This window comes from Sceloporus undulatus, chromosome 6, assembly GCF_019175285.1.
Source record: "Sceloporus undulatus isolate JIND9_A2432 ecotype Alabama chromosome 6, SceUnd_v1.1, whole genome shotgun sequence".
NCBI lineage: Eukaryota > Metazoa > Chordata > Lepidosauria > Squamata > Phrynosomatidae > Sceloporus > Sceloporus undulatus.
Window position 1 is genome coordinate 154,976,443 of NC_056527.1, and position 24,181 is coordinate 155,000,623.

Here is a 24,181-nt window from a genome sequence, read left to right on the forward strand (position 1 = left end):
CAAACAAAAACATTTTGACCCCTGGAGTGGTACTCAAAATGGTGACTCCTGGTCTGGCGTCAGTCCTTCAGCCATTGACTGTCAGTCCCTGGAGAGTTTCCAGGAAAGAAAGAAACAACTGTAGTCAATTGCCACATATTGGGTACATCCCTAGTACATTGGAAATCCCCACCCCAGGTCTCCTGCTTCAAACATTTCGGGAAGCATCCGCTTGTTTTCTTTCTGATGCCAAGTCACAGTGACTAAGACAGCTTTGATACACCTAGGAAATAATTTGAAAGAATCTAATACTTTACCTGCTCCTCAGAAAATTAACAGCTGAAATTTGCATATGTGTGTTCCTGAAATCCCTGCAGGCAGATTTCTATGTTATTTACAAGCAGAGACAAAATAACGTATTGCATGCATGCAGTTTTATTTGGTTTACCATACAATCCTTTATAGATCCTGATTTTATGCATAAGCTAATATATAATATTTGCATGCAATTATTGTACCCATTTTAATTTATGTTCCATCGATAATGATTAATGTTTGACCGTTTCTAACAGCCCCTGAAGAGGTCCATACATATAGATGAATTGCAGTGGACTATTTATAACAATAATCCGCTTTGTTGTTGTTGCTTTTTTACATCCTGAGATTCTGAATGTAAACACACTACATGGGGATAGCAGTTTGATACCACTGTAACTGTCATGGATAGGTTATTTTAACAGGATAGTTAATTTACCTGAGATCCTTTTTAAACAAATTGTAAGCTTCTTTTTTTACTATTATGGTTTGTCAGCTGAATTTGGTTTTCCGCTATGATGTGAGCAAACTTGAGTCTCATACTCAAGGACGCTCACATCATAGAAAAGCACGATGATGAATATCTCTCCTATAGAATCTTGGAATTTGTAGTTTCATGGTGTAGTTAGAATTCCCTGCTAGAGATCTCAAACACTCAAGGGAGAGCACTAGAGCTTCTCTGACCAAACTGCCACTCCCAAGATTTAATGGGAAAGAAATTAAATTGGCATCCAATTGCTATAACCAGATACTAAGCATGTAAATCCTTCTCTATTTCTTCTTTGCAAGAGAGGATGAATAATCACAGTCGTTTTCTCCCATTGCAGGAGAAATCAAATATTCTTTTGCAATATTCTCCCCATATTGAAACATCTCAAAGTGTTTTAGAGGAATTAACCTGCAGAGGAAAACATATAAGATTTTGCATTAAAAAGAGCACAGTTTTCTGGGCAGAAAACTGGTTTCATGCACAGCTTTCTGTGCAGGAAACCCATTTTTTCCCCTCTGCAACACACTTTGAAACGTTCGAAATCAAGGAAAAATGGTTTAAAACTCTCACTGTTATGGTGTATCCAGACTATTGGGAAAGTCTTTTTTAGTTTTAAACTAGGAGAGAATAATGACAAATATTCTTTCCACCACTATTCTGCAGAGTAGATACACTCTTTTGTGTATAGTTTTTTGTGGGTTTTTCAGACTCTTTTATATCTTTTATATTATGTGTTATGGAAAAGAGACAAGTATCTGGGTGTGTTTTAAAAAGAGATGGTGTTATTCTTAAAAACAGCCCAACGTATTTTGGTCTAGAAATATTTTTATAACCTTCTTTGCAGGAACACAACTATAAAATCAACCTGCAGCAATTCTAAAAAGAGTGTCTCCGTGGCTTGTGCCTGGCAACAAACCCTTTTTACAATCCCTGCAGGTTGATTTTAAACTTGTATTCCCCCGAAGAAGGTCATAAAAATGTTTCCATCCTGAAACACACTGGGCTATTTGAAAGAATAAAGCCATCTCTCTCTTTTTAAACACTCTTAGAAGCTTTGTCTCTTTTCCACAACATGTCTATTGTGTGTTATGAGTCCTCTTTGCTTTTATTTTCTTCTTCTCTTTTACATTATGCCCGAGGAAAAGCAAACAACTGCAAACCCTGAAATTTGGTGGTGGGTTGAAACTGCTGATTCTTCCAAACCTAGTGAAGCCCTGAGATCTTCTGGAGAGGAGCTCTGGTGTCACAACCAACTATGATTCCCAGAATTCCATAGCATTGAGCCACGCCATTGAAAGTGGTGTCAAACTGGATTATTTCTGCAGTATGAATGCAGCCTAAGTCACTGCCCCTACACTCTGGGATTCCCTCCCTAGGCCGGCTAAAATGGCTCTCTCTTGACTGTCCGTCTCTCACCTGGCAAAGACTTTCTTATTCCAACAGGCTTTTGGAACTGAAGGTTTTTAAGGAAAAGGCTTGTAAGAGGGTGCTGTATTGTTTTAATTTGTATGGTTTCTAATTTTTTGTTTTAAAGTGTTTAGTTGTTGTTGTTGTTGTTGTTGTTGTTGTTGTTGTTGTTGTTGTGTCTTCAAGTCATTTCCAAATTATGGTGACCCTAAGGCAAACCTATCATGGGGTTTTCTAGGCAATGCATATTCAGAGGCAGGTGCCTTTACCTCCACTGGGGCTGAGAGAGTGTGACCTGCCTAGGTCACCCAGTGGGTTTCCATGGCCAAGGAGGGATTGAAACCCTAGTCTCCAGAGTTGTAGTCCAATGCTCAAATCACTACACCACACAGTTTCTTGCACTTTATATTCTTTTAAATTGTTTTAATATTGTTAATAGCTTGAATTTATTTTAATATTGACCCATTCTTGATGTTTGTTTTTTACTATATAATACAACCCCCATATATCCGTGGGACTGATAACCACAGTTTCACCTACCCATATGTGGGGGGGGGGGGGACAAATCTCTCTAGGCATTTGCAGGTTCTCCAGTGACTTTATGGTCAACTTCCACAAGAAATATAGCATTCGCTGTTAACTGTGAGTTCACTTATCTGCAGTAACCACAGGAATAGATCCACCATGTATATACATTGATCATACTGTACAGTAATTCTGTTGTAACCCATTTCAACCATATTAGTATGGTTTCAATTTGTGAGCCAAATCACTTTACTCCACAATTATTCATCAAATATAAAAGAAACAAACATACATGCATTACTACATTAATGCAGACATCCGCTTATGCATCCTTTTATCATAAATCTTACACTATTACATGTTTCTATTCCCCTTTTACTCCAAGCCCATGTCAGACTATGTACTTTCTCTTATCCATTTTGTTCTCTTTCATTATCTCCTTCCTCTTATCCTCTCACCTTTTGATTCCTTGTTCCTCCTTTCCTCTCCCTTAAGTTCCTTTTCTTTTACTCTCCTATATTCCCTCTCCTCTAATCCTTCACTTTTTCTGATTTTTCTTCTTTCTCTTTCTTACATCCTTCCTCTCCCTTTCTTACGTCATTCATACATAGAATGGTTTCAATATGAATGGTGAAAGAAATAAAATAAAGGTGCGGTACATTCCGCCTCGCACCCTCAGAACGTCTCTGGGCAGCAGCTACTGAAGGTGCCTGGGGCTAGGTTAGCCTCCACTACACGGAGGACATTCTCCACAGCTGCCCCAGCCCTTTGGAACACGCTGCCCACTGAGCTCCGCTCGTCTACCACCCTGGCCCAATTCAGGAAGGACCTGAAAACCTTCCTGTTCCAACAGGCATTCCCCGAATAAAATCCTGTGGGCCTCCCTCCTCTTCCGTGGCCAAGAGGTTGGGCTATGGGGCTTTTTGCTTGTCAGTTATGGTTTTTTATTGCTTATGTATTTTTAAATTGTTGTAATTGGACTATGTTTTTAACTTGATGTAAGCCGCCCTGATCGTGGGAAGGGCGGGATATAAATAAAAATTTTATTTATTATTTATTTATTTACAGGCCACCCAAATGTGCCATGCTCCCGGTGATACTAGGGGTAGGGAGCATGCACCAATTGCACGCTTCCTAACACTAGTGTATGGGGGGGCACCATGATTATGTGGCCCCGCCCACATGTCGCACGCATTGGTGACGTCACAGCTGTGCAGCGTACAAATGGCACTGCACAGCTGCAACATAACCATGCCATCCTTTGGTGCCTTGCTGCATCACACCTGCACAGCAAACAGAAGCTGCTTCTAAGTGCTCCTTTTTTGCTGCGCAGCGGTACCACACCATTTGGTTGCTGTGGTAATGCTGCACAGCAAAGAGAGGCGGCTCCAGTCCACCTTTTGCATGCGGTATGTACCAGGCCAAAGTGACCAAATAAAACCCATCACCATCACCCTACCTTGTCCACCTGGTTCCTAACTCACCTGCTACCTGTAGTATTACAGCAGCACTGCTGTAGTCCTGGACCCGGACAAAACAAGTGAAGCTCCCCTCATCGGAAATCCGTACATGCCGAAGCAGCAAGGAAACATTTCCCCGAGGCAACTGGTTGTAGAAAAGGGCCGTCCGGTTGGAGTAGCTGCTCTCTTGGTTGGAGAGCTGGTCCTGACCCTCCGCAAAGCTGTGCACCAAGCGTTTGGTGTCCGTCAGCTGCCAGATGAGGCTCAGGTCATCCAGGCTAAAGTTGGCATCCGGGTAGAAGGAGCAGCGTAAAGTGGCATCGTGGCCAAAGAGGGCAACCACAGGGTCATTGGGGACTGTGATTTCAAGAGCACCTGGTTAGGAAGGGTGGAGATGCATAGGGGGGGAAAGACACACAACGGAGTGAAAAACTACAAAATCTGCGACCCACAAAGGCCAATTTGTTTGTTGCTAAAGCAGTGGTAGGGATCAGATGGGCCCTGGGCTATATCTAAACCTAAGACCATTTCAATGGCCCTACAGCCCATCAATCTCTCCACCCCAAATATAATTATTTGGCCACAAAAAGGAGATACCTCCAAAGAACATGATTCTTTTCTTTCTAAAACAGTGCATCTCCCCATTTTTCTTTTCTGCCCACTCTTCAAATTGTTTTTAGGAGGTGGCTTTCTTGAAGTGAATTTTTCCACTTAACTTGTTTTGCTGGGACAGTCTTTTCACAATTCATGGCAGGCCCAAAAGTCTATCAATTTCAATCATTTGAAGAAGATCATTTCAGTCTTCTTCAAAGTATAAAGAATATTTACAAGAACCAGTTCTGAGAGCAAACCTTTGTCTCAACAATACATAAACCTCCCTATCTCATTTAACAAGGGCAATATTCTTACAAGCAAGGTTGTTCCATAAGTCATACAAGGACAGAATAACAAAAACACACATAAGTAATATATTATCTAAATAATAAGACAGCACCTGCAAAATAAAAAGAGAAAGAAACCAAACATGGAAGTTATACAGTTGGCTCTCCATATCCACGCAGTCTTTATCCATGGATTCAAACATCCATGGTTTGAAAAAATATTTTTTTAAAAATATAAATTCCAAAAAGCAAATGTTGATTTTACCATTTTATATAAAGGGCACCATTTTACTATGCCAGTGTATTTAATGGGACTTGAGAATCCATGGATTTTGGTATCTATGGGGAATCCTGGAACCTGGATACCAAGGGCCCACTATACTTCGCATATACAAATTATGTAAATAGGAGAACAAGACTGACCAGTAAGTAAAGACAGAGCTCAAAAGAGTCTGAAGAATAACAGACAGGTAGATGCCCTAAACACCCTAAAGACACCAGAAACTGCTCTTGGCAACTAAGCAGGGTCAACCCTGGTTAGTACATGGATGAGAGACTGCCAATGAATACCAGGTGCTGTGGGCTATATTTCAGACTGTCAAAACCACCTCTGAAATTCCAATGAAATTCATTAAGCTGGCAGGCCACTTGAAGGTACATACACACAAACCATGATAGGGCACTGCTGACCTCTCCTGTCCACCAGATGCAATTGCATCCTCTCCTTGGAAGGGAATCCATTCTCTAAATACATCAAGGAGCAGTGGCATCTCTAGGGTTGGTGTCACCAGGTGCAGGAACTTATGGTGTCACCCTCACATTGACCCCCTTCCATTTCACACCATACAGGATCTTAGTCATGCCTTTTTGCACTAACGTTACTCGTAAATTATAATTCCCATATGTCACTGAATGTACTGCTAATAGTTGTGACATAAATAACTAGCAAAATTAAAATTATACCTTCAAATTACAATATCATATGCACAGCCTAAATGTATTTACATGTACGCAGTGAAGATTTGGTTAAAATGCGATGATTTTAAAGAGTGTGTGTGTGTGTGTGTGTATACACATACACACACACCATATATACTCGACTATAAGTCAACCTCATGTATAAGTCGAGGGCAAGATTTAGGGTGAAAATTGTGGATTTTGCTATGACTCGTGGATCAGTTGACGGTAAAACTTAGGAGCATATAGCAAAGGATCTAAAGGATGAAGCAAAGCAAAACAATGTCAAAAACTTATAAAATTGCAGCAGACTTTGTGCTTAGTCTTAAGGCTAGATGGATGAGAGATTAGAGGGGGCCACTGCTTCCAAGACAGATTGCTTTTCCCCAGGGGATGGTTCCTTCTTTTAAATAAGAGTACTTACATTGACCCATGGATAAGTTGACTTATTGTATATACTCATGTATAAGTCTAGAAATGTTAGCCAAAAAATTGACTCCAAAAACAGAGGTCAACTTATCCATGGGTTAATGTTAGTACTGTACTTTAACTCTTATTTTAAAAAAGGAACCATGCACTGGTGAAAGGCAAAATATAATCAGTCCTGGAAGCACTGGTCTTTCCAACTCTGATCCATCCAGCTTTAAGGATGAATACAGTGGACCCTTGTTATACGCTGGGGTTTGGTTCCAAGATCTCCCGTGTATAACAAAATCCATGTATGCTCAAGTCCCATTGCATATAATGACATAGCAAAATGGTGTCCTTTATAAAAAATGGAAAATCAAGGTAAATTTATACTTTTTTGTAACATTTTCAAACCGTGTATGCTTAAATCCGTGTATAAAAAATCCGTGTATAAAAAGGGCCGACTGTACAAACAGTTATGCCTTCTGGAATTTTGCAAGTTCTTTGGCATTGCTTTCTTTTGCTTCATCCTTTACTATCCTTTCTTACATAACCCTAAGTTTTGCCCTCAACTTATCTATGGGGCATATCAAAATCCATAATTTTGGCCCAAAACCCTGCCCTCGACTTATACATGAGGTCGACTTATAGTCGAGTATATTCGGTAGGTTCTTTGGGTCAATTTTTGACCAAAATTTCTAGACCTATACATGAGTATATACAGTACAGTATATGCAATCCAGCCTTTGGATTGCAGCTGCATCAACTTTATTAAACTCTGAGAAAGGCAGAAGCTCCTCTATTCAACCGCTAGATGTCAGCCTTGGCTTGATGTTTGTCATTCCAGGGAATCTCCTCTAAAGAAAACAAGCCGCTTGCTCCTGCATTGCATCAGGACTGTCCCAAAACATTTTACAGCCCAAGACAGAGCAATGAACGGCTTGTCCAGGATGCTTAGTACAGTGGTACCCCGGGTTACGAAAATAATTCGTTCCGCCGCCGCGTTCGTAACCCGAAATGCTTCGTAAGCCGAAAAAGCCATAGGCGCTAATGGGGAAAAGCCGCGATTTCGTGCGAAAAAGCGCCGAAAAGCACCAAAAATTTTTTCGTAACCCGAAATAACCTTCGTAACCCGGAACAGTTTTTTTCTATGGATTTTTTTCGTAACCCGGAAATTTCGTAAGGCGGCGCATTCGTATCCCGGGGTACCACTGTAATCAAATCTAACCCAGTTATTCTGGCACAAGGCAGAAAAATTCACACATGCCTCTCCCCATCCCTGCCGGTTGAAAGACAATACAAATTAATGGCTTCTTATTATGCTGCCTTTTTCATAACATTCAGAATCTATTGCCTGCAGCAGCTGTTTTGCTAGGCCTAATGGTGGACCTGACTCTGACTCTTATCACACATTGGAACATAAAAGAAAAACCAGCAACAAAACAAAAGATAGCTGTGCTTGTCTGTGCAAAAGAAAAATCCTTGTCCATGGCTAGAGAATACAGGTTGAGTCTTCATTATTTGGAATTCCAAAATCCAAAATATTCCAAAAACCAAAACAACAACAACAAAAAGAAATCATGGCTGGCTAATAACCTTTGCTTTCTGATAGTTCAGTGTACACAAACTTTGGTCCAAAACACACTGCCGAAACAATCCAGTGTGAGACAGCTTTAACTGCCCTGGCTCAGTGCTAGGAAATCCTGGGAATTGTATTTTGTTGTGGCACCAGAGTTCTCTGACAGAGAAGGCTAAATGTCTCACAAAACTACAGTTTCCAGAATTCCCTAGCACTGAGCCAGGCCAGTTAAAGCAGTCCCTAACTGGATTATTTCTGCAGTGTGTTTTTAACCTTTGTTTCATGCACAAATATTAAAATGTTGTATAAAATTACCTTCAGGCTATAGTTATAAAGTGTATATGAAACATAAATGAATTTTGTGTTCAGATTTGGGTCCCATCTCCAAGTTATCGCATTATATACATACATGCAAATACAGATATTCCAAAATCTTAAAAAATCTGAAATCCAAACCACTTCAGGTCCCAAGTTTTTCAGATAAGAGAGACTTCAGCCTGGATGTGGAAATTTAAAGAGTGTTTACATTCAGGGGGAAAATTGATCAGGCAGAATCTCACAACTCAAGGCAGAATTAAAGCAGACATATGTTCCAAAAGTGATATTACTACTTACCAGCCAGAGCTGATAGTGCAAGCCTTAAAATCAACAGCTGAAAGTACATTTTCCTTAGGATGTGGTGCCTTTGAGAGACAGGAGAGGTTCAGCTGGGGCTGAGATGCAAGATCAGAGGTTGCAATCTTCTTTATTTATTCCTAGCAGGAAAATAAAACAAGTAATGACCTGAATACAGATTCCCAAAAGTAGAGAATGGACAGAACCCTGTTAGTGACATGTAGATACATAACTCTGGGTTATGCCATATATTTTCTTTTCAACAGGGTGCAATGGGCTCTCCACTAGTCCCTTATACCCTGTCCAAAACCTTTCCCCTAGGCAGCAGTCAAACCCTGGGGGACCACTGCATTGGTTGTGTATTTGTGGAGCAGAAGGACAGGGAGGTAACTCAGATAAGAAATAAACCTCTGATCTGGGCTTTGAAGAGAAGAGAAATGAGGGCACACTCTACCTTGGACAGCACCCATGTTTCTCATCCCCTTAAAACTGAGACCAGCCACTTAGAATCATAGAATCATAGTTGGAAGAAACTGCAAGGGCCATCCAGTCCAACCCCCTGCCATGCAGGAGATCTAAATCAAAGCATTCCCAACAGATGGCCGTCTAGCCTCTGCATAAAGACCTCCAAGGAAGGAGACTCGACCACTCTCCAAGGGAGTGTGTTTCACTGTCAAACAGCCCTTACTGTCAGGAAGTTCTTCCTAATGTTGGAGGGAATCTCTTTTCCTGCAGCTTGCAGCCATTGCTCCAGGTCCTGTTCTCTGAAGCAGCAGAAAACAAGTTAACTCCCTCCTCAATATGACATCCCTTCAAGCATTTAAACAGGGCTATCATATCACCCCTTACCCTTCTCTTTTCCAGGCTAAACATCCCCAGTTCTCTAAGTCATTCCTCATAGGGCCTTATGGTTTTATTTTAATTAATTTTAATTTAATTCTTCTCATTAAATTTAAGAGAAGAATTGGTGGACAGAGTGACATAAGTCACAGTAAATGGGGAGTAGAACTAGGTAGGGAAGGCGTGCCGGAAGAGATCTGTCTTAAGAGCCTTCTTAAAGGCTGTAAGAGTAGAAATGTCACGGATCTCCTTCGGCAGGTCATTCCATAGCTTCGGAGCTGCGATGGAAAAGGCCCTCTGGGTGACTGAAGTTAGCCTAGATTTTATTGGCTGAAGTAGATTCTTCCCCGAGGACCTTAGAGTGCGGGGCGGACAGTATGGAAATAGGCGATCTCTTAAGTATTCTGGACCCAAGCCATGTAGGGCTTTGAAGGTAATCACCAACACCTTGTACCTTGCCCGGAAACTAATTGGCAGCCAGTGAAGGGATTTCAAAACCGGTGTTATGTGATCGGTACGACGAGTACCTGTAATTAACCTGGCTGCCATATTTTGTACAAGTTGAAGTTTCTGAACTTGGCACAAGGGTAGCCCCATGTACAGCGCATTACAGAAGTCCAATCGAGAGGTGACCAGCGCATGTACAACTGTTTCAAGGTCTCCCTGCTCCAGGAAGGGGCGCAGCTGGCGTATCAGCCGAAGCTGATAACAAGTGCTCCTGACTGTCGCATCTACCTGAGCTGTCAGGTGAAGCGACGAGTCAAGGAGCACCCCTAAAATCGCATTGGCATTGTTAGCTGCTGCATCGCACTGTTGCTTCATGTTCATCTTATGGTCTACATGGACTCCTAGATCCCTTTCACATGTTGTCTCATTCAGCCAGGTGTCACTCAGCCTATATCTGTTCATTTCATTTTTCTGCCCATGTTGAATTTCACTTTGTTAGCTTTGGCCCCGCTTTCTAGTCTATTCAGGTCATCTTGAATTTTGATCCTGCCCTCTGGGGTATTAGCTACTCCTCCTAGTTTGGTGTCATCTGCAAATTTGATAAGTATGCCCCTAATTCTGTCCTCCAAGTCATTGATAAAGATGTTGAATAGCACTGGGCCCAGGGCAGAGCCATGTGGGATCCCACTGGTCACTTCTCTCCAGGATGAAAAGGAGCCATTGTTGAGCACCCTTTGGGTTCGGCCAGTCAACCAATTACAAATCCATGTAACAGTTACTTTGTCTAGCCCACATTTTACAAGCTTGTTTGCCAGAATGTCATGGGAAACTTTGTCAAAGGCCTTACTGAAATCAAGATATACTGAATCCACAGTATTCCCTTCATCTAGCAAGCTAGTAATTTTATCAAAAAAACTTGCCAGTAAACAGCTATAGCAGGTGACCTTTGGGGCTTGACCAATGCTGGAATGGGGGGGAAAGACACAAAACAGCACAGAGTATTATACTTCATCTGCTTAATCCAGGATCTCAACCTCAGTTTTTTTTGGAATAGCTTGTTCCCTTCTGATAACTCATGGCATGGTAGAGGGTTGGACTGGATGGCCCTTGTGGTTCTGTGATTCCAAACTCCAAGCTACTTGTAGTGAGGACAAGGGTGAGCAAAATCCTAGATGTCCGAGGTCCATTTTTCCAGCCCCAGGACTTGCAGGGGCTGTGCCTGTCTTTTGGAATGAAACCAGAAATTACCAAAAGGTATCTGGCCTTTTTAAAAAGGCACTTCCATTTTAAAAAGATGACTAGATTTGACACTAAAATAAAGTTATACATCTTGTTTTGTGCTGGGATGGTGTACAAGTCACACTGTCTCTGTCTCAGAGGATGATAATGGCAAACCTTTTCTGAACAAACCTTGCCAAGAAAACCCCATGATAAGATTTGCCTTAAAGGCACCTTAAATCAGAAACAACTTGAAGGCACACACTACCAACAGCAATAAACACCTTGTTTTAGAGAAGAATTGTGTCCCTACAAGCACAGGTATTTTTCATGCATGGGAAAAAAAATTCTTGTAGGACCACAAAACTGCCTTGGGGGTCCGAACCCAAGTAAGAGAGAAATGCTGATTCTTTCTTAGTGCAAAAGTTAAGGTCTGTAAAGCCCAATCCACACTGATGGCCCTCTTTCAGGCTTCTTATCTTATATGTAGTCATAGGACATTATCAGACAAGGGAAATTGGAAGTATAATCCAATGGCAATCCGAACATAATCATGGGGTTTAACGTTATTGCATGATAGACTACCACACGCAATTTCGGGCAATAGGAAGTCAGTCTGAATGCAATCATGGAGTTTCACGTTATTGTGTGAGAGGTGATCACACACAATTTTGGGCAATGGTAAGCTATTTTCAGGCAATGGGAAGTCAGTTTGAATGCAATTCGAATTCACGTGAATGCGTTCTGGCCCCACTTTCTTTTCATTCGAAATTAAGAGAAATTCCTCTCATGTGATAAACTCCATAGAACTTGGACAAGTTCATTTTGGGGATACATCTTTCCAAAAAAATTCTTGTAGCTATCATTCAAAAAAGGAATTTTTCCAGGTTCTGAAATGGAGTTTTTAACGTACACCGGATTGTTCTGTTTTTGCCTCTCTGCTTGGGGATCTCCAGACAGCTGGAGAGGAAGGACTTCCCTTTAGAGAAATCGCAGCGGTGCAGAATTATTTCCAAATGGCAGGAACTGGGCCAAGTTCCAAGGGAGACTGAACCCTGATTTGGATGTATTGCAGAACAAAGGAATCCCCTTGATATTTGGATGCTTCCTCCATAACCACAGTATCCTCTCCCTCCACAGCAAATAGGAGAAAGAACCACAGAACTGCAGCAAATAGGAGGAAGAACACACCAGGTGCTGTGGTTTCCTGAGCAGAGATTCCCTTCCGAACCTTTTCCATCTCAAAAAATCTAAAAACTAAACACTGAGATGCTCCAGCCTAAGAACGGCTGCAAATACTCACAAAGAGCAGATCCACCTACAGTAGGGCAACCAAATGCTGCTCAAAAATGATTGAATATTCATGCGGTTTTAGCAAAATAATGTGTTGTGGATAAGACAGAGAATAGGAGCAAGAAAGGGAAAGATTTCTTTTAGGCATCCCTTGGGGGCGGGGGAGAAATGTTTCAACACACACGGGGGCTTTGTGGGGTCAGACAGTGAGGTCACAGGGCTACACATTGTCCATAGACTGTCAAAGAGCTCTGGTGCCACAGCAAACGACAATTCCCAGAATTCCATAGCACTGAACCATAGCAGTTAAAATGGTGCCAAACGGGATAGTCGCAAATAAAAAATGAACTTTTAAATACTCTGCAGCCATAATACCCCACTTCTACAGTAGGAGACTGGCATTGGCCATGCTTATAGTATCTCAAAAAAAACTTAAGTGTGTGCCCAGGAGTCTACAAATGTCCTTTAGGTGTTATATAAGAGACACAGCCAACCTTCATAAGAACTACAGCAAATCCAAATAGAGCCATTTAGTTTCATTCACTTGCATTAGCCCTGGGCTAAAAACTGAAAACCATTTTGCACAGTACCAGAAGCCTTCAAATAAACAAATATATATATACCTGTCCCCAATACAGAAAATCCCAAGTATATCCTCAGGGCTGAACCAGATGACAAATCAAGGACATGGCTTCCATTCAATTTATGTCATGTTTGTGCCTGTGCCAAAGCTCAGGGAGTTCCTGACTCCCTAATATGCCTGTTGTCATTACATTTAAGGAAAAATATAATTCATTTACTTGCTAATATGAATCAGTAGTTGCAGCCTCTTATGAGCAAAAAACGGCGGGGTGGTGGTGGTGGTGGAGGTTGCAAACATTCACAGAAAATGAACAATTTAAAAAATTCAAGTACCGTACCAGGTCTTCATCTTCAGCAGATTCTCCACACACATACACACACATATGAAATGCAGAGTCTGAAATGGGAAGGTACGTCCTTGCATTTCCCAGAAGAATGGCAGCAAGCACGAAGTGAAGTGTACTGTGTACAGGATATAGATAGCTTGCTTATACTGTAAGGTCCTTTAACACTGTTTTTCCTCAGTGACCTGGAAACAGAACTGAAACGGTAGCATCATATGAAATTCAATATTGCACTCTTTTATCTGGTAATCCTCACTCCTAGGCCCAAGGTCTTACTGTAATGTTTACTCAAAAACAAGTCCTGTTCAGCCAGGGTCTCCTACACTATCCATTAGAAGGTTCCTTCTTATGGCTACTCTGCACCAGTGGTGCCAGTCCAACCTCTCCAGGAAAAGCATTTCAGGGCTTGGGAGCAGCCACCAAGAAGGCCCTCTTGCACATTCCCACCATTTATGCCTGTGAAGGTGGTGGGATGAGCATAAGTGACTCCTCTGAAGTTCTGAAGACATAGGCAAACTCATATGGCAGAGTATGGCCATATAACCAGGACACTTGCAATATAGGGCTAAATTTATAGGTCATGATCAGCACATGATTGACTGCTCCTGAAGGCTTCTTGCAAAATCAATTCACACTTTGTGAAGTCGAAGGCTTTCATGGCCAGCATCCATAGTACTTTGTGGGTTTTTTGGGCTATGTGGTTATGTTCTAGAAGAGTTTGTTCCTGACGTTTCACCTGCATCTGAGGCTGGAATCTTCAGAGAATTCACACTTTATTTTATAAGGAAAATGGCAGTTTGGGGTGAAATTCGAGTCAATAATACCTGACAGTAAAACCCATTACAGTGGGCCCTTGGTATCCACTGCGGTTTGGTTCCAAGTCTCCCCATGGATACCAAAATCCGTGGATGCTCAAGTCCCAGTAAACACAATGGCATTGTAAAATGATGTCTCTTATATAAAATAGCAAAGCCAGGGGTTGCTTTCTGGAATATTTTCAAGCCATAGATGCTTGAATCTGTGGATAAAAAATTCATGAATATGGAAGGCTGGCTGTATTATTATCATGATCATCACCATCACCATCATCATCTCTGTTTTCCTCCTCCTCTCAAAACAAGCTGAACTCTTGGCTTAGAACAGGAATGGGAGTCACACAGTCTTCCACATGGTTCAAGTCCCAGCAGCCCCAGCCAACATAGCCAATAGTCAGTAGTGTTAGGAATTGCAGTCCTATGCATGGCGTAGTGGTTGGATCGTTGGATATAAGGATGATGGTGATGGTGAGAGCGAGTGCAGAGTAGCGGTTTGAGTTTTGGATTATGACTCTGGAGACCAGGGCTCGATTCCCACCGGGTGACCTTGTGCAAGTCACATGCTCTCAGCCTCAGGGGAAGGCAATGACAAAATCTCCTCTGAACAAATCTTGCTAAGAAAACTGTGTGATAGGGTCTCCATAAGTTGGAAATTACTTGAAGGCACACAACAACAACCATGTGGAGGCCTGGACTTTGCTCACCCTGGCCTAGAATCTAGGCATTAAACATTCCCATTCCAATTCTATAGCGCCAAGTTAGCCGTTTTGCAAAATGCACTGTTAATACTGATTTAATTCTTGCCATGGTCCTTTTTTCCTGCCTATTCCTGGTACTTTAATTACCTTGCCCATTGTGATGCAGCTCTTTATTTTAAAATGCCCAGAAACTGTCTATTTATAGTACCCTGTCTGTGTTTATATTTTTAGCCTCGTGATGATGCCTCTTCCACAAACACACACTGATAGTTGACAAGTCTACAATAATTGCCGCCAATTTGATGACATCGTCTCCATGTTCCCATCCTACTCTCAAGGATGCCTGCTGTGTTACACCACAGGCAGCACAACTGAGCATCGTAAGACCAAGGCAAGGACAGCGAGCCTTCCCACAGCAAGTTATAAACACTACGGTGGAGCTGGGAATTCTTTACACGCTGGCATCATTTTATGTAACAGCAAGGATAGCACAATCAGAGTGCCAGGATGTTATTGTTGTTGTTGTGTGCCTGCAAGTCGTTTCCAAGTTATGGTGACCCAAAGGCAAATGCATCATGAGATTTACTTGGCAAGATTTACTCAGAGGAGGTTTGCCATTGCCATCCCCTGAGGCTGTGAATATGTAACTTGCCCAAGGGCACTTGATGGGTTTCATGGCTGAACTGGGAATTGAAACCTGGTCTCCAGAGTTATAGTGCAACACTCAAGCCATTACTCCACACTGGCTCTTATTATTATTATTATTATTAGTAGTAGTAGTAGTAGTAGTATTGACAATGATGCCATCTCTCACTCACTCACACTGGATTCCCTGTTCCCTCTCAGTTTAGCTGAAATCCTCACAATAGCTGTGGTTGGGCAAATCTTCGCCACAACAATATGCAATGGCAGGTAATGATTTTGGTAATCATTACTGCGGATCTGTCCTGGGGGTTAGTCCAAATTTCATAAGGGATTGTAACTTGCAGCTCTCTGAAAGCATTTCGGGGGGGGGGCATCTTTTCTCCTCAAATGCATATGTGGGTAAATGCATGTGCATGCATGCTATGTCACCATGCACAGAAAGAGCCTGGCATCTCACACCTGCCATTTGTAGCCATCACACAATTGTTGTGATAAATCCATTCTGGGTTTTAGACTGTACTTCCAATGAGCTACTCATGGCACTAAACTTTATACTCAAAATAAGTTCAGCACTTTGAATAGCTCCTTTCACCTTCAAACTAAAACCCAGTGTGGATTCATCGCTCCCACTTTGAGGCATCCCTGCTCTAATGCAAAGTATTTTAAGGTGACTTGCATTTCAATAAGTAATTAAGATCCATTTGCTTTACAAAAGACCCGCTCTTCCTCATGGTTTCATTGGAGTGAATCAACACTTGTCCTCTTAGGTTGCAGCTATTCAGAATTTCATGATGAGCACCGAACACTTCAAAACTTTCACCACACCACTGCCTAACTTCAAGATTGGGCTTAAAATGACATATCTTTATTTTATTTCTTTTTAAAAAAACAGGCTGGCAAAAAGTCCATGAGGATAGCTAACAAATTTTATTGTGACATAAAATTCCACTTTAGCAAATGCCCAACCGAATACCCCCATTTGGCACACTGCCTATCTTCTATATAAATGAAATCACATTGCTGTCCTTTTGACACCACAAATAACCATGAAAATGGCCAGGTGGGTTTTTACCATATCTGCAAGGTATTTTATATAAAAATTATTCTAGTGGGGGGAATCCCAGTTATTCTTCATTCATTCAGAGCAATGTATTTGTTGGATGATAAGAAGAAGCATGCTCCCTCAACAGCGACTGAGACTCATATGCAATTTGAGAAATGTTTGAACAGCCTAAAAAAGTGAGTACTCATCCCCCAGAGTAGTTGAAGCTAAACAATCATTAACAATGGTTAATGATTCTTCTCAGCAAGATTAGGTATTATTAGTATTATACAGAGCCAGTGTGGTGTAGTGGTTTGAGCACTGGACCGTGCCTCTGGAGACCAGGGTTTGAATACAAGCTTGGCCATGGAAACCCAATGATAGGGTCACCTTAAGGTTGCCATAAGCTGGAAACAACTTGAAGGCATACAACTACTACTACTACTACTACTACACAGATAGGTATAATATACTGTATATACTCATGTATAACTCTAGAAATTTAGGTCAAGAAATTGACCCAAAAAAAGCAGGGTCGACTTATCCATGGGTCAATGTAGGTACTGTACTTTAACTCTTATTTAAAAAATGAACCATACCCTGGTACAAGGCAAGAGTGTCATTTGCCCTGGAAGCACTGAACCTCCTCTATTTTGTCATCCATCCAGCCTTTAGTATGAGGACAAACAGTTGTGCTCCTGGAATTTTGTAAGTTCTTTGGCATTGTTTTCCTTTGCTTCATCCTTTACATTCTTTGTTAGATGCCCCTAAGTTTTACCCTTGATTTATTCATGGGTCATATCAAAATAGATAATTTTGGTCCCAAAATCAGCCTTTGACTTATTCATGAGATTGACTTATAGTTGAGTCTATACAGTATAAGCAGGTACTATAATAAAATGTTGCAGTGCTGAGTGCTACTGCTCAGGATACCAGCCATTTCGTACCATTCCCTTCTCCCTGCCCTTATTTTCACACACACCTGTATTTATTCCGCCTTTCTCCCAAAGTAAGACCCAAGGCTGCTAACAACATATATAAAACACATTAAAACAACAGTGCTGTAAATCAGCATTCTGCAACCACTGCTTAGTCTTCTTTGTGGTTAAAATTGGTATTTCATGTGATCAATGTATCCATAGCTTATATTTTACAGTATAAAAATCCAAAGAAACCAGCTGTTTAAAATCTAATTTTGTTGTTGCTGTGTGCCTTTGACTCGTTTTTTACTTATGGCGACCCTAATCATGGGGTTTTCTTAACAAGAAAGAGGAGGTTTGGAGGTTTGCTATTGCCTACTTCTGCAGCTGAGAGAGTGTGACTTGCCCAAGGTCACACCCAGTAGGCTTCATGGCCAAACTGGGAATCGAACTCTGTTCTCGAGAGTCATTGTCCAACACTCAAACCACTATACCACACTGGCTACATATGGTAAATATGGAGGGGGGGGGGATAGGAATGTGTCACAACTTCAAGCACAGTCATTGGTTTCCAAATGATTTAAGCCACAAAACGTAAGGCATGAAGGAAGGCTTTTGATGTAGAATTCAAATCTTTATGGGATACAAAGGCTACATTCACTTCATCTAGCTCAAGATCAAGAGGCTGGGGGGAAAAAACTAATGGACTACAGCTCCTACGTTGGCTGGAAGATTCTGGTGTTGAAGTTCACCAAAGTACCTTTTCCAAATTCTGACTGTATCTCTCTAGCCAACTGCAGACCTTATCTTTGGAGCTCTATACTATTCCTCCCTTCTAAGCTTTTTTCCACTGGGTACCTTCCATTATTCCAGGCCACTGAGAATTAGCTGTTCGAATCTTGGGCATTTAATAAGTCAAAGGAAAGTAAATTGCCTGGGCAGCTCTCCCACAGATCTATTGCCCCCTGCCCTTGCACAATGAGACCTCTGTTTGAGATCCACTGGGAACAGGCATGCAGGAGGGTGGGAGAAATTAACTGGAAGCTTCTAGCCAAAGCCACAAGCAGAAAGATTGATTTTTCTGTGCGGCTTCAAATCCTCCAGGGAAATCAATGGGGACATGATTTATTGGGTAAATAACTGGACCATTGATTTTACCCTGAAGATGTGAGAAGAGGACACAGTCCAGGAGCTGCTAAGCTCAGGTTGCCACACATTTGTTGCTTACAGGAAAGGATGTTCCCTGGAATGCACCAGCTTCAGAGTCAAGCTGCCAAAGCCTATTTAAACCTGCCAACCCAACTTAATTTAAGGCCCTCTTATGGAGACAGCCAGTCTCAACAATATTTCCACCTTTTTCAACTGAACCACATGAGGCCTTGTCTGTTGATATGTACCTTAACATATGGCAACCCCATCTTAAGGTTTTCTCAGCAAGATTTATTCAAGGGAAGCTTGCCATTGCCTTCTTCCGAGGCTGAGCGTGTGACATGTCCAAGATCACCCATGAGTCAGGGGTTCAAACCATGGTCTCCCCCGGTCCTAGCCCAATAGTCAAACCACTACACCATCTTGGTTTAAGCAAGCATCAAGGCAGGTTTGGGAACTGTGCAGTCCATGAGTTCCACAAAAGCATTTCTCTGGGAGATCATGCTCTGTCAAAAGCTGAACGCATAAGAGCATGCCATAAGACAAGACTGTGAACTGTGCAACCTCTGAGAACTTGTTGGACTACAATTCCAGCATTTCTCAACTCTGTCCTGGATAGGGCTTGTGGAACATGGAGTCAGAAAACATCTGTAGGGCCACTTCTCACCCCTGCTGTCTGACTATAACATTATTAAAATATTGTATAAAATTACCTCCAGGCTATATGTATAAGGGATGTAGGAAATATAAATGAATGTTGTGTTCAGACTTGGGTCCCAGCTCCAAAATATGCACATTTATGAAAATACAGGTATCTCACCCCCTTGCAAAAAAAAATGAAATCCCAAACACTTCTGGTACCAAGCATTTCAGATGAGGTTGATTCAACCTGTATTTTGTTCTAGTTCCATAATGAAAGAAAAGCTGGATGTAAATAAATAAAATAAGATAAAATAAAATAAAATAAAAAGATTCTAAGGGATATCAGGAGGTGCAGTCCAATCTGTGGGAACATGAGTTGCCCCCTTCTGATGCAGGAAATCAGCTAGAAGGCCAATGCTCTGATTTAAAATAAAGCAGTTCCCCCTGTTCTTATGAACTCAGACCAGGAAGGCAGAGGTCATTTTCTAGAATGGCCACCATTTACTTTGCTTTATGCTGAGCACCAGTCATCCCGTAACATAGCTTCTCTGGCTGAAAGCCCAGCACCACAATTAAAAACTTCCTAGCACTGCCCAAGCATCTCTGTCTTCCCAGCAACACCACACTCTTGAGGCCCAGGCTTCCAAAACATCAAGGCATCATGATGCATCACTGTAACCGAAATTACTCTTGCATTTGTCTCCATAAAGCAATAAGTTCTGTTAGATTCTTCTTTAGATGGAGGCAAAAAAGTGCTTGGTAACCATATCCAGCAAGTTATGGAGTTCCTTGTAACATTGAGGAATAAATGAAAGTGAGTATTTCAAAACAAAGGCAACAAGTGGAAATGAAATTACTAATATGGTCTGGCATCTTGTAAATGGCATCATTCGGTGAGCCATCATCCACTGAAACTTTCAGAGGGTCACAGTTGATCTCAGCTGATGATGTTGTTGGGATGTGTCTGACTTCAAGAATATAGCCAGACACTTTTCTGATTTTCACCCTCCACTCTCCATCACCAACCGAATGACCATGGGCAGGATACAGCAGTTAAACAGTGAGTCCAGAGCATGTTTAGAGCACAGCTGTAACAAAATTCTGCACAAAGGGATATTAAATTACACTATGCCATACAAGATCTCGGCCATAGCAAATAACTATTATCAATTATTTTCTAAATTTACTTATAATGTACAGCTGGGAATCATGCTCCTCCAGATATTGGACTATAGCTTGGCTAGGCTGGCTAGGACTAATGGGGTATGAAGTCAGTTGATTTTTTTAAGCAGGGTAGGGAAAATCCAGTGTGATGTAATGGTTTGAGTACTGGAGTGTTAATCTGGAGACCAGGGTTCAATCCCACTGAGTGACCTTGGGCAAGTAACACAATCTCAACCTCAGAGGAATGTAATGACAAACCTCCTCTGAACAAATCTTGCCAAGAAAATTCCATGATAGGGTCATCTTAGGGTTGCCATAATTTGGAAACAACTTGAAGGCACACAATAAAAAAATGTGGCTGTCAGATCCCTCCAAGTCCCCCCAGGCATTTTCATAGCCTTCAAACCCCAACTCCACCCCCCAAAAAACCTGGAAAAAATAGGTGACAACTCTCTTTCTCTCTCACACACACACACATACACACACTGTGAAAACTGCTACAAAAGCACTCTGATTTAGCTTGCTTCACTCACCATGAACCTCCAAAACATTCTGCAAGCAGTCAAAACCAAAACCAGAAATGTCATGACATCACTTTTGTCATGTGAAAGTACAATTGGGGCCTATCAGAGACAAAAAAAATTCCCACCACCTAAGACACCCACCTTGGTTTTAAAATAACAAGATGCAACAGAAAAACAAGTAACACAAGTAGTACAGGGTGATTTAAAAAGAATAGTGCAAAACAGAATAAGAATGGCTTTGCATCCATTTTTTAAAATACCTTGTATAGTACCTGTCACTTGTAACGACTGCAGAAAGTAAAATGGCAACAAATTAATATTTGTATTCTCTAATTAATAGGGAATGAATTACTTTTTCAAAGTAACTTTCCAAATGCTGATCCAAAATGGGCTCTTGGGATTCCCGAGTGCTGAGTCTGGTTCACAAAACAACAGGACGATCATGAGCTATCTCAAATTTCCCTCCAGTTGGGACTTGGATCTTGTAGAGTTTTTGTCTGCAGCCTGGTCTGATCAGGTTCAGCAACAAGTTAGCCAGAACTTCCCTAATTTGATACCCTCCTGATGTGCTGGGAGTACAATTCTGCTATTCTCCAAACAAAACAACCATCATCTTGAGGGCACTGAACTGGGAAATGCAGGCTGCCAGCATACAATGTAAGATCCACATTTCTTCTGTTGTCCCATATGTCATACTTGGTGTTGGCAAGATACACACAGACAATAGGGGGCTTGTTCTGTTCTCCCTCTTTACTTTCCGCTCTCTCTGCACCAGATGAAATTACATAATTATGCAGCCTTCCAGATGTTATTGAACTACAACTCCAAGTTAGCCCTAGCTAACTTTTATATCTCTGTGCTGTTTTATCCTTTGCCGATTTCCCTTTGCTTTTCTCGCATGCCATTTTATTGTTACTATTTTATTGCTGACTTGCATTTTATGTTTTTAAATGATAAATACATAAATTATAAGTATACCAAGAAGAGAACAACAGGTCTCAGAAGGTTCAGAACAGTAAGGAAGCAATAAAGAAATCAGGACCCAGAGTGGTTCAAATTCTGTCACATCAAGGTATTTCTCGCCAGCTTCTTGCTCTGGGAATGGGTTTAAAAGCATTGAAGACCCTGAATACTTCAGCTCTCTACCTCAGAATCTCATAAAACTTACTTCTCATAAGAGTTTATCGTCCATGTGAGCCAGGAATGTGTGCTAATGGTTCAGATTCTACATTCCAAGGACAACATAGCAAATTTATCCGCATAGGCTGAAAAGATGCATCTAGATGCACAGAACCTTGAAAACTAGTGGTTGTCCATTTGTACTGAATCTGGGTTTTAGTCTGAACTTGAAGAAGCCTTCCAAAGTGTCAAACCAAATCTCCAAAACTGGTTCATAGCATCATAGATACGGAAGAGTCATCCCGTTCACTGGATAGTTCCTTTAAAGTCTGGGATAAAACCCAAACAAATCCATCCCTGACATAAAACTACCGCGCTTCCCCGAAAATAAGACACTGTCTTATATTTATTTTTCCTCAAGAAGACAGTCTATGGCTTATTTTCAGGGGATGTCTTATTTTTAAGTATGGTACAACAATCTACATTTATTCAAATACTGTATAATTAAATCTTCTTGTTCTTCTGGAACATCGTCATAACTCTCCAAACCCAGAATTCCATCCTGAATTTCTTGCGACTCCATTTCCTTTAGAACCATTGGCCCCAATCTTTCTGCTCCCTTCCTGCCACCTTCTGTTCCGTACTGAGCCTATCACTATGTTTTATTTTGAGGTATGGCTTATATTGCACAAATGCTTAGAAATCCTGCTACAGCTTATTTTATGAGTATGTCTTATTTTGAGGAAACAGGGTACTTGCTACCCCTGCATGAGCTAGTATGGATGCCATGAACTATACTAACTTTACGACTCAAGAGCAGACTGTTATTTTTGCATACTCTTCCATGTACCTCGAATGCACAGAAGATGCGAGATTCCAATGGTGTGGCTAGGCTTTCCATCAATACAGATTGGAGTGATTCCACATCATTGCTGTATTCATAATTGTTGTGAGCACCTGGGTAAAAAATCTCTAGTGATGACCCTTCCTATACACAACTAGAATGGCCTTCAGATTGCCCATACCTGAAGCTTTACCACCTTGGTAAAACCCACCAGTTTGTCCTCCATTGGCACAGGTTTTGAGAACCCAAAGTCATCTCCATATTACAATCAGTGATAGAGTACCTACACAAAATAAATAATTTAAACCATTCCCTGCAAGTAAAAAATCAGCAAAGAAGAAAGGTTCTAGCCAAGTACCTTCCTATAGGCTCATTTTCTACTTGCAAGAAATACTGTTTGCATTCTGAAACAGTAGGATCTGTTCAACTACGGTATCTTAACATACTTTAGCACAGCATAGAAAGATGCCTTATACTAAATGTGACAATTTGTTCACCTTGCCTAAGATTCCATATTCTGGTTGTCGGCAACAAGTGAGATCTCAGGCTATGGTCTTCCACAATATCTGACTCTTTATTTATGAATGGAAACATAAAGGATTAAATCTGGAGCCTTTCTCCATGCGAAATTGTGTGCTTTACAACTGAATGAGGGTCACTCCACAATCATATATAGCAGAGCATGTCTCACTTAGATACAAAAGAGAAGAAATGGAAAGCAAGTTTCATTCTACCAGCTTAGCTGAGGCTGGTGCCAAAGTGCCAAATTATTGCAGTTTGACTCCACTTTAAATGTCATGACACCATCTTATGAAATCCTGGGATTTGTAGTTTGTTGTTGCACCCAAGCTCTTTAAACAAGAAGGTTAAACATCTCACAAAACTACAAATCCCAGAGTTTCATAGCATTGAGCCATGGCAGTTCAAGAGATGCCAAACTGCATTAATTTTACAGTACAGATGCAACCCCAGTGACCATTTCATTTGGCTCTTCCTCCTCTCCATGAATTGTTTCCTTCCCAGAAAGTCAGAATAAGAACTGGTGCCTGAATTAGTTTGTTTTCCTGCGTCCTCCACATCCATTTCTCCTTTTGTATCCTACATTTTTTGGATTGTAATCGTTCAGGCTGGGATGGTCTTCTTGCTTGTCACTGATCTGACTTAAGACAGTCTGGGAGTCTTTTAAGAGCGTAAAGAAAATGACCTTTAAAAATTACCACCATAACTAACAGAGATTGCCAGGGTACAATTATATGTCAATGTGGGAACACAGTTCTAA

The 24,181-nt window shown here is 41.3% G+C and overlaps 1 protein-coding gene across 1 annotated transcript in view; it reads right to left on the reverse strand.

Annotated features, from left to right (window-relative positions):
* CD276 (CD276 molecule) overlaps window positions 1-24,181 on the reverse strand; it is a 45,497-nt gene that overhangs the window by 17,529 nt on the left and 3,787 nt on the right. Inside the window, exons 2-3 of the mRNA XM_042474618.1 lie at window positions 8,617-8,756; window positions 4,201-4,551 (exon numbers count right to left, since the gene is read on the reverse strand). Coding sequence (XP_042330552.1) covers window positions 4,201-4,551; window positions 8,617-8,665 — 400 coding nt within the window. The 5' untranslated portion in view covers window positions 8,666-8,756. The remainder of the gene's footprint in view (window positions 1-4,200; window positions 4,552-8,616; window positions 8,757-24,181) is intronic.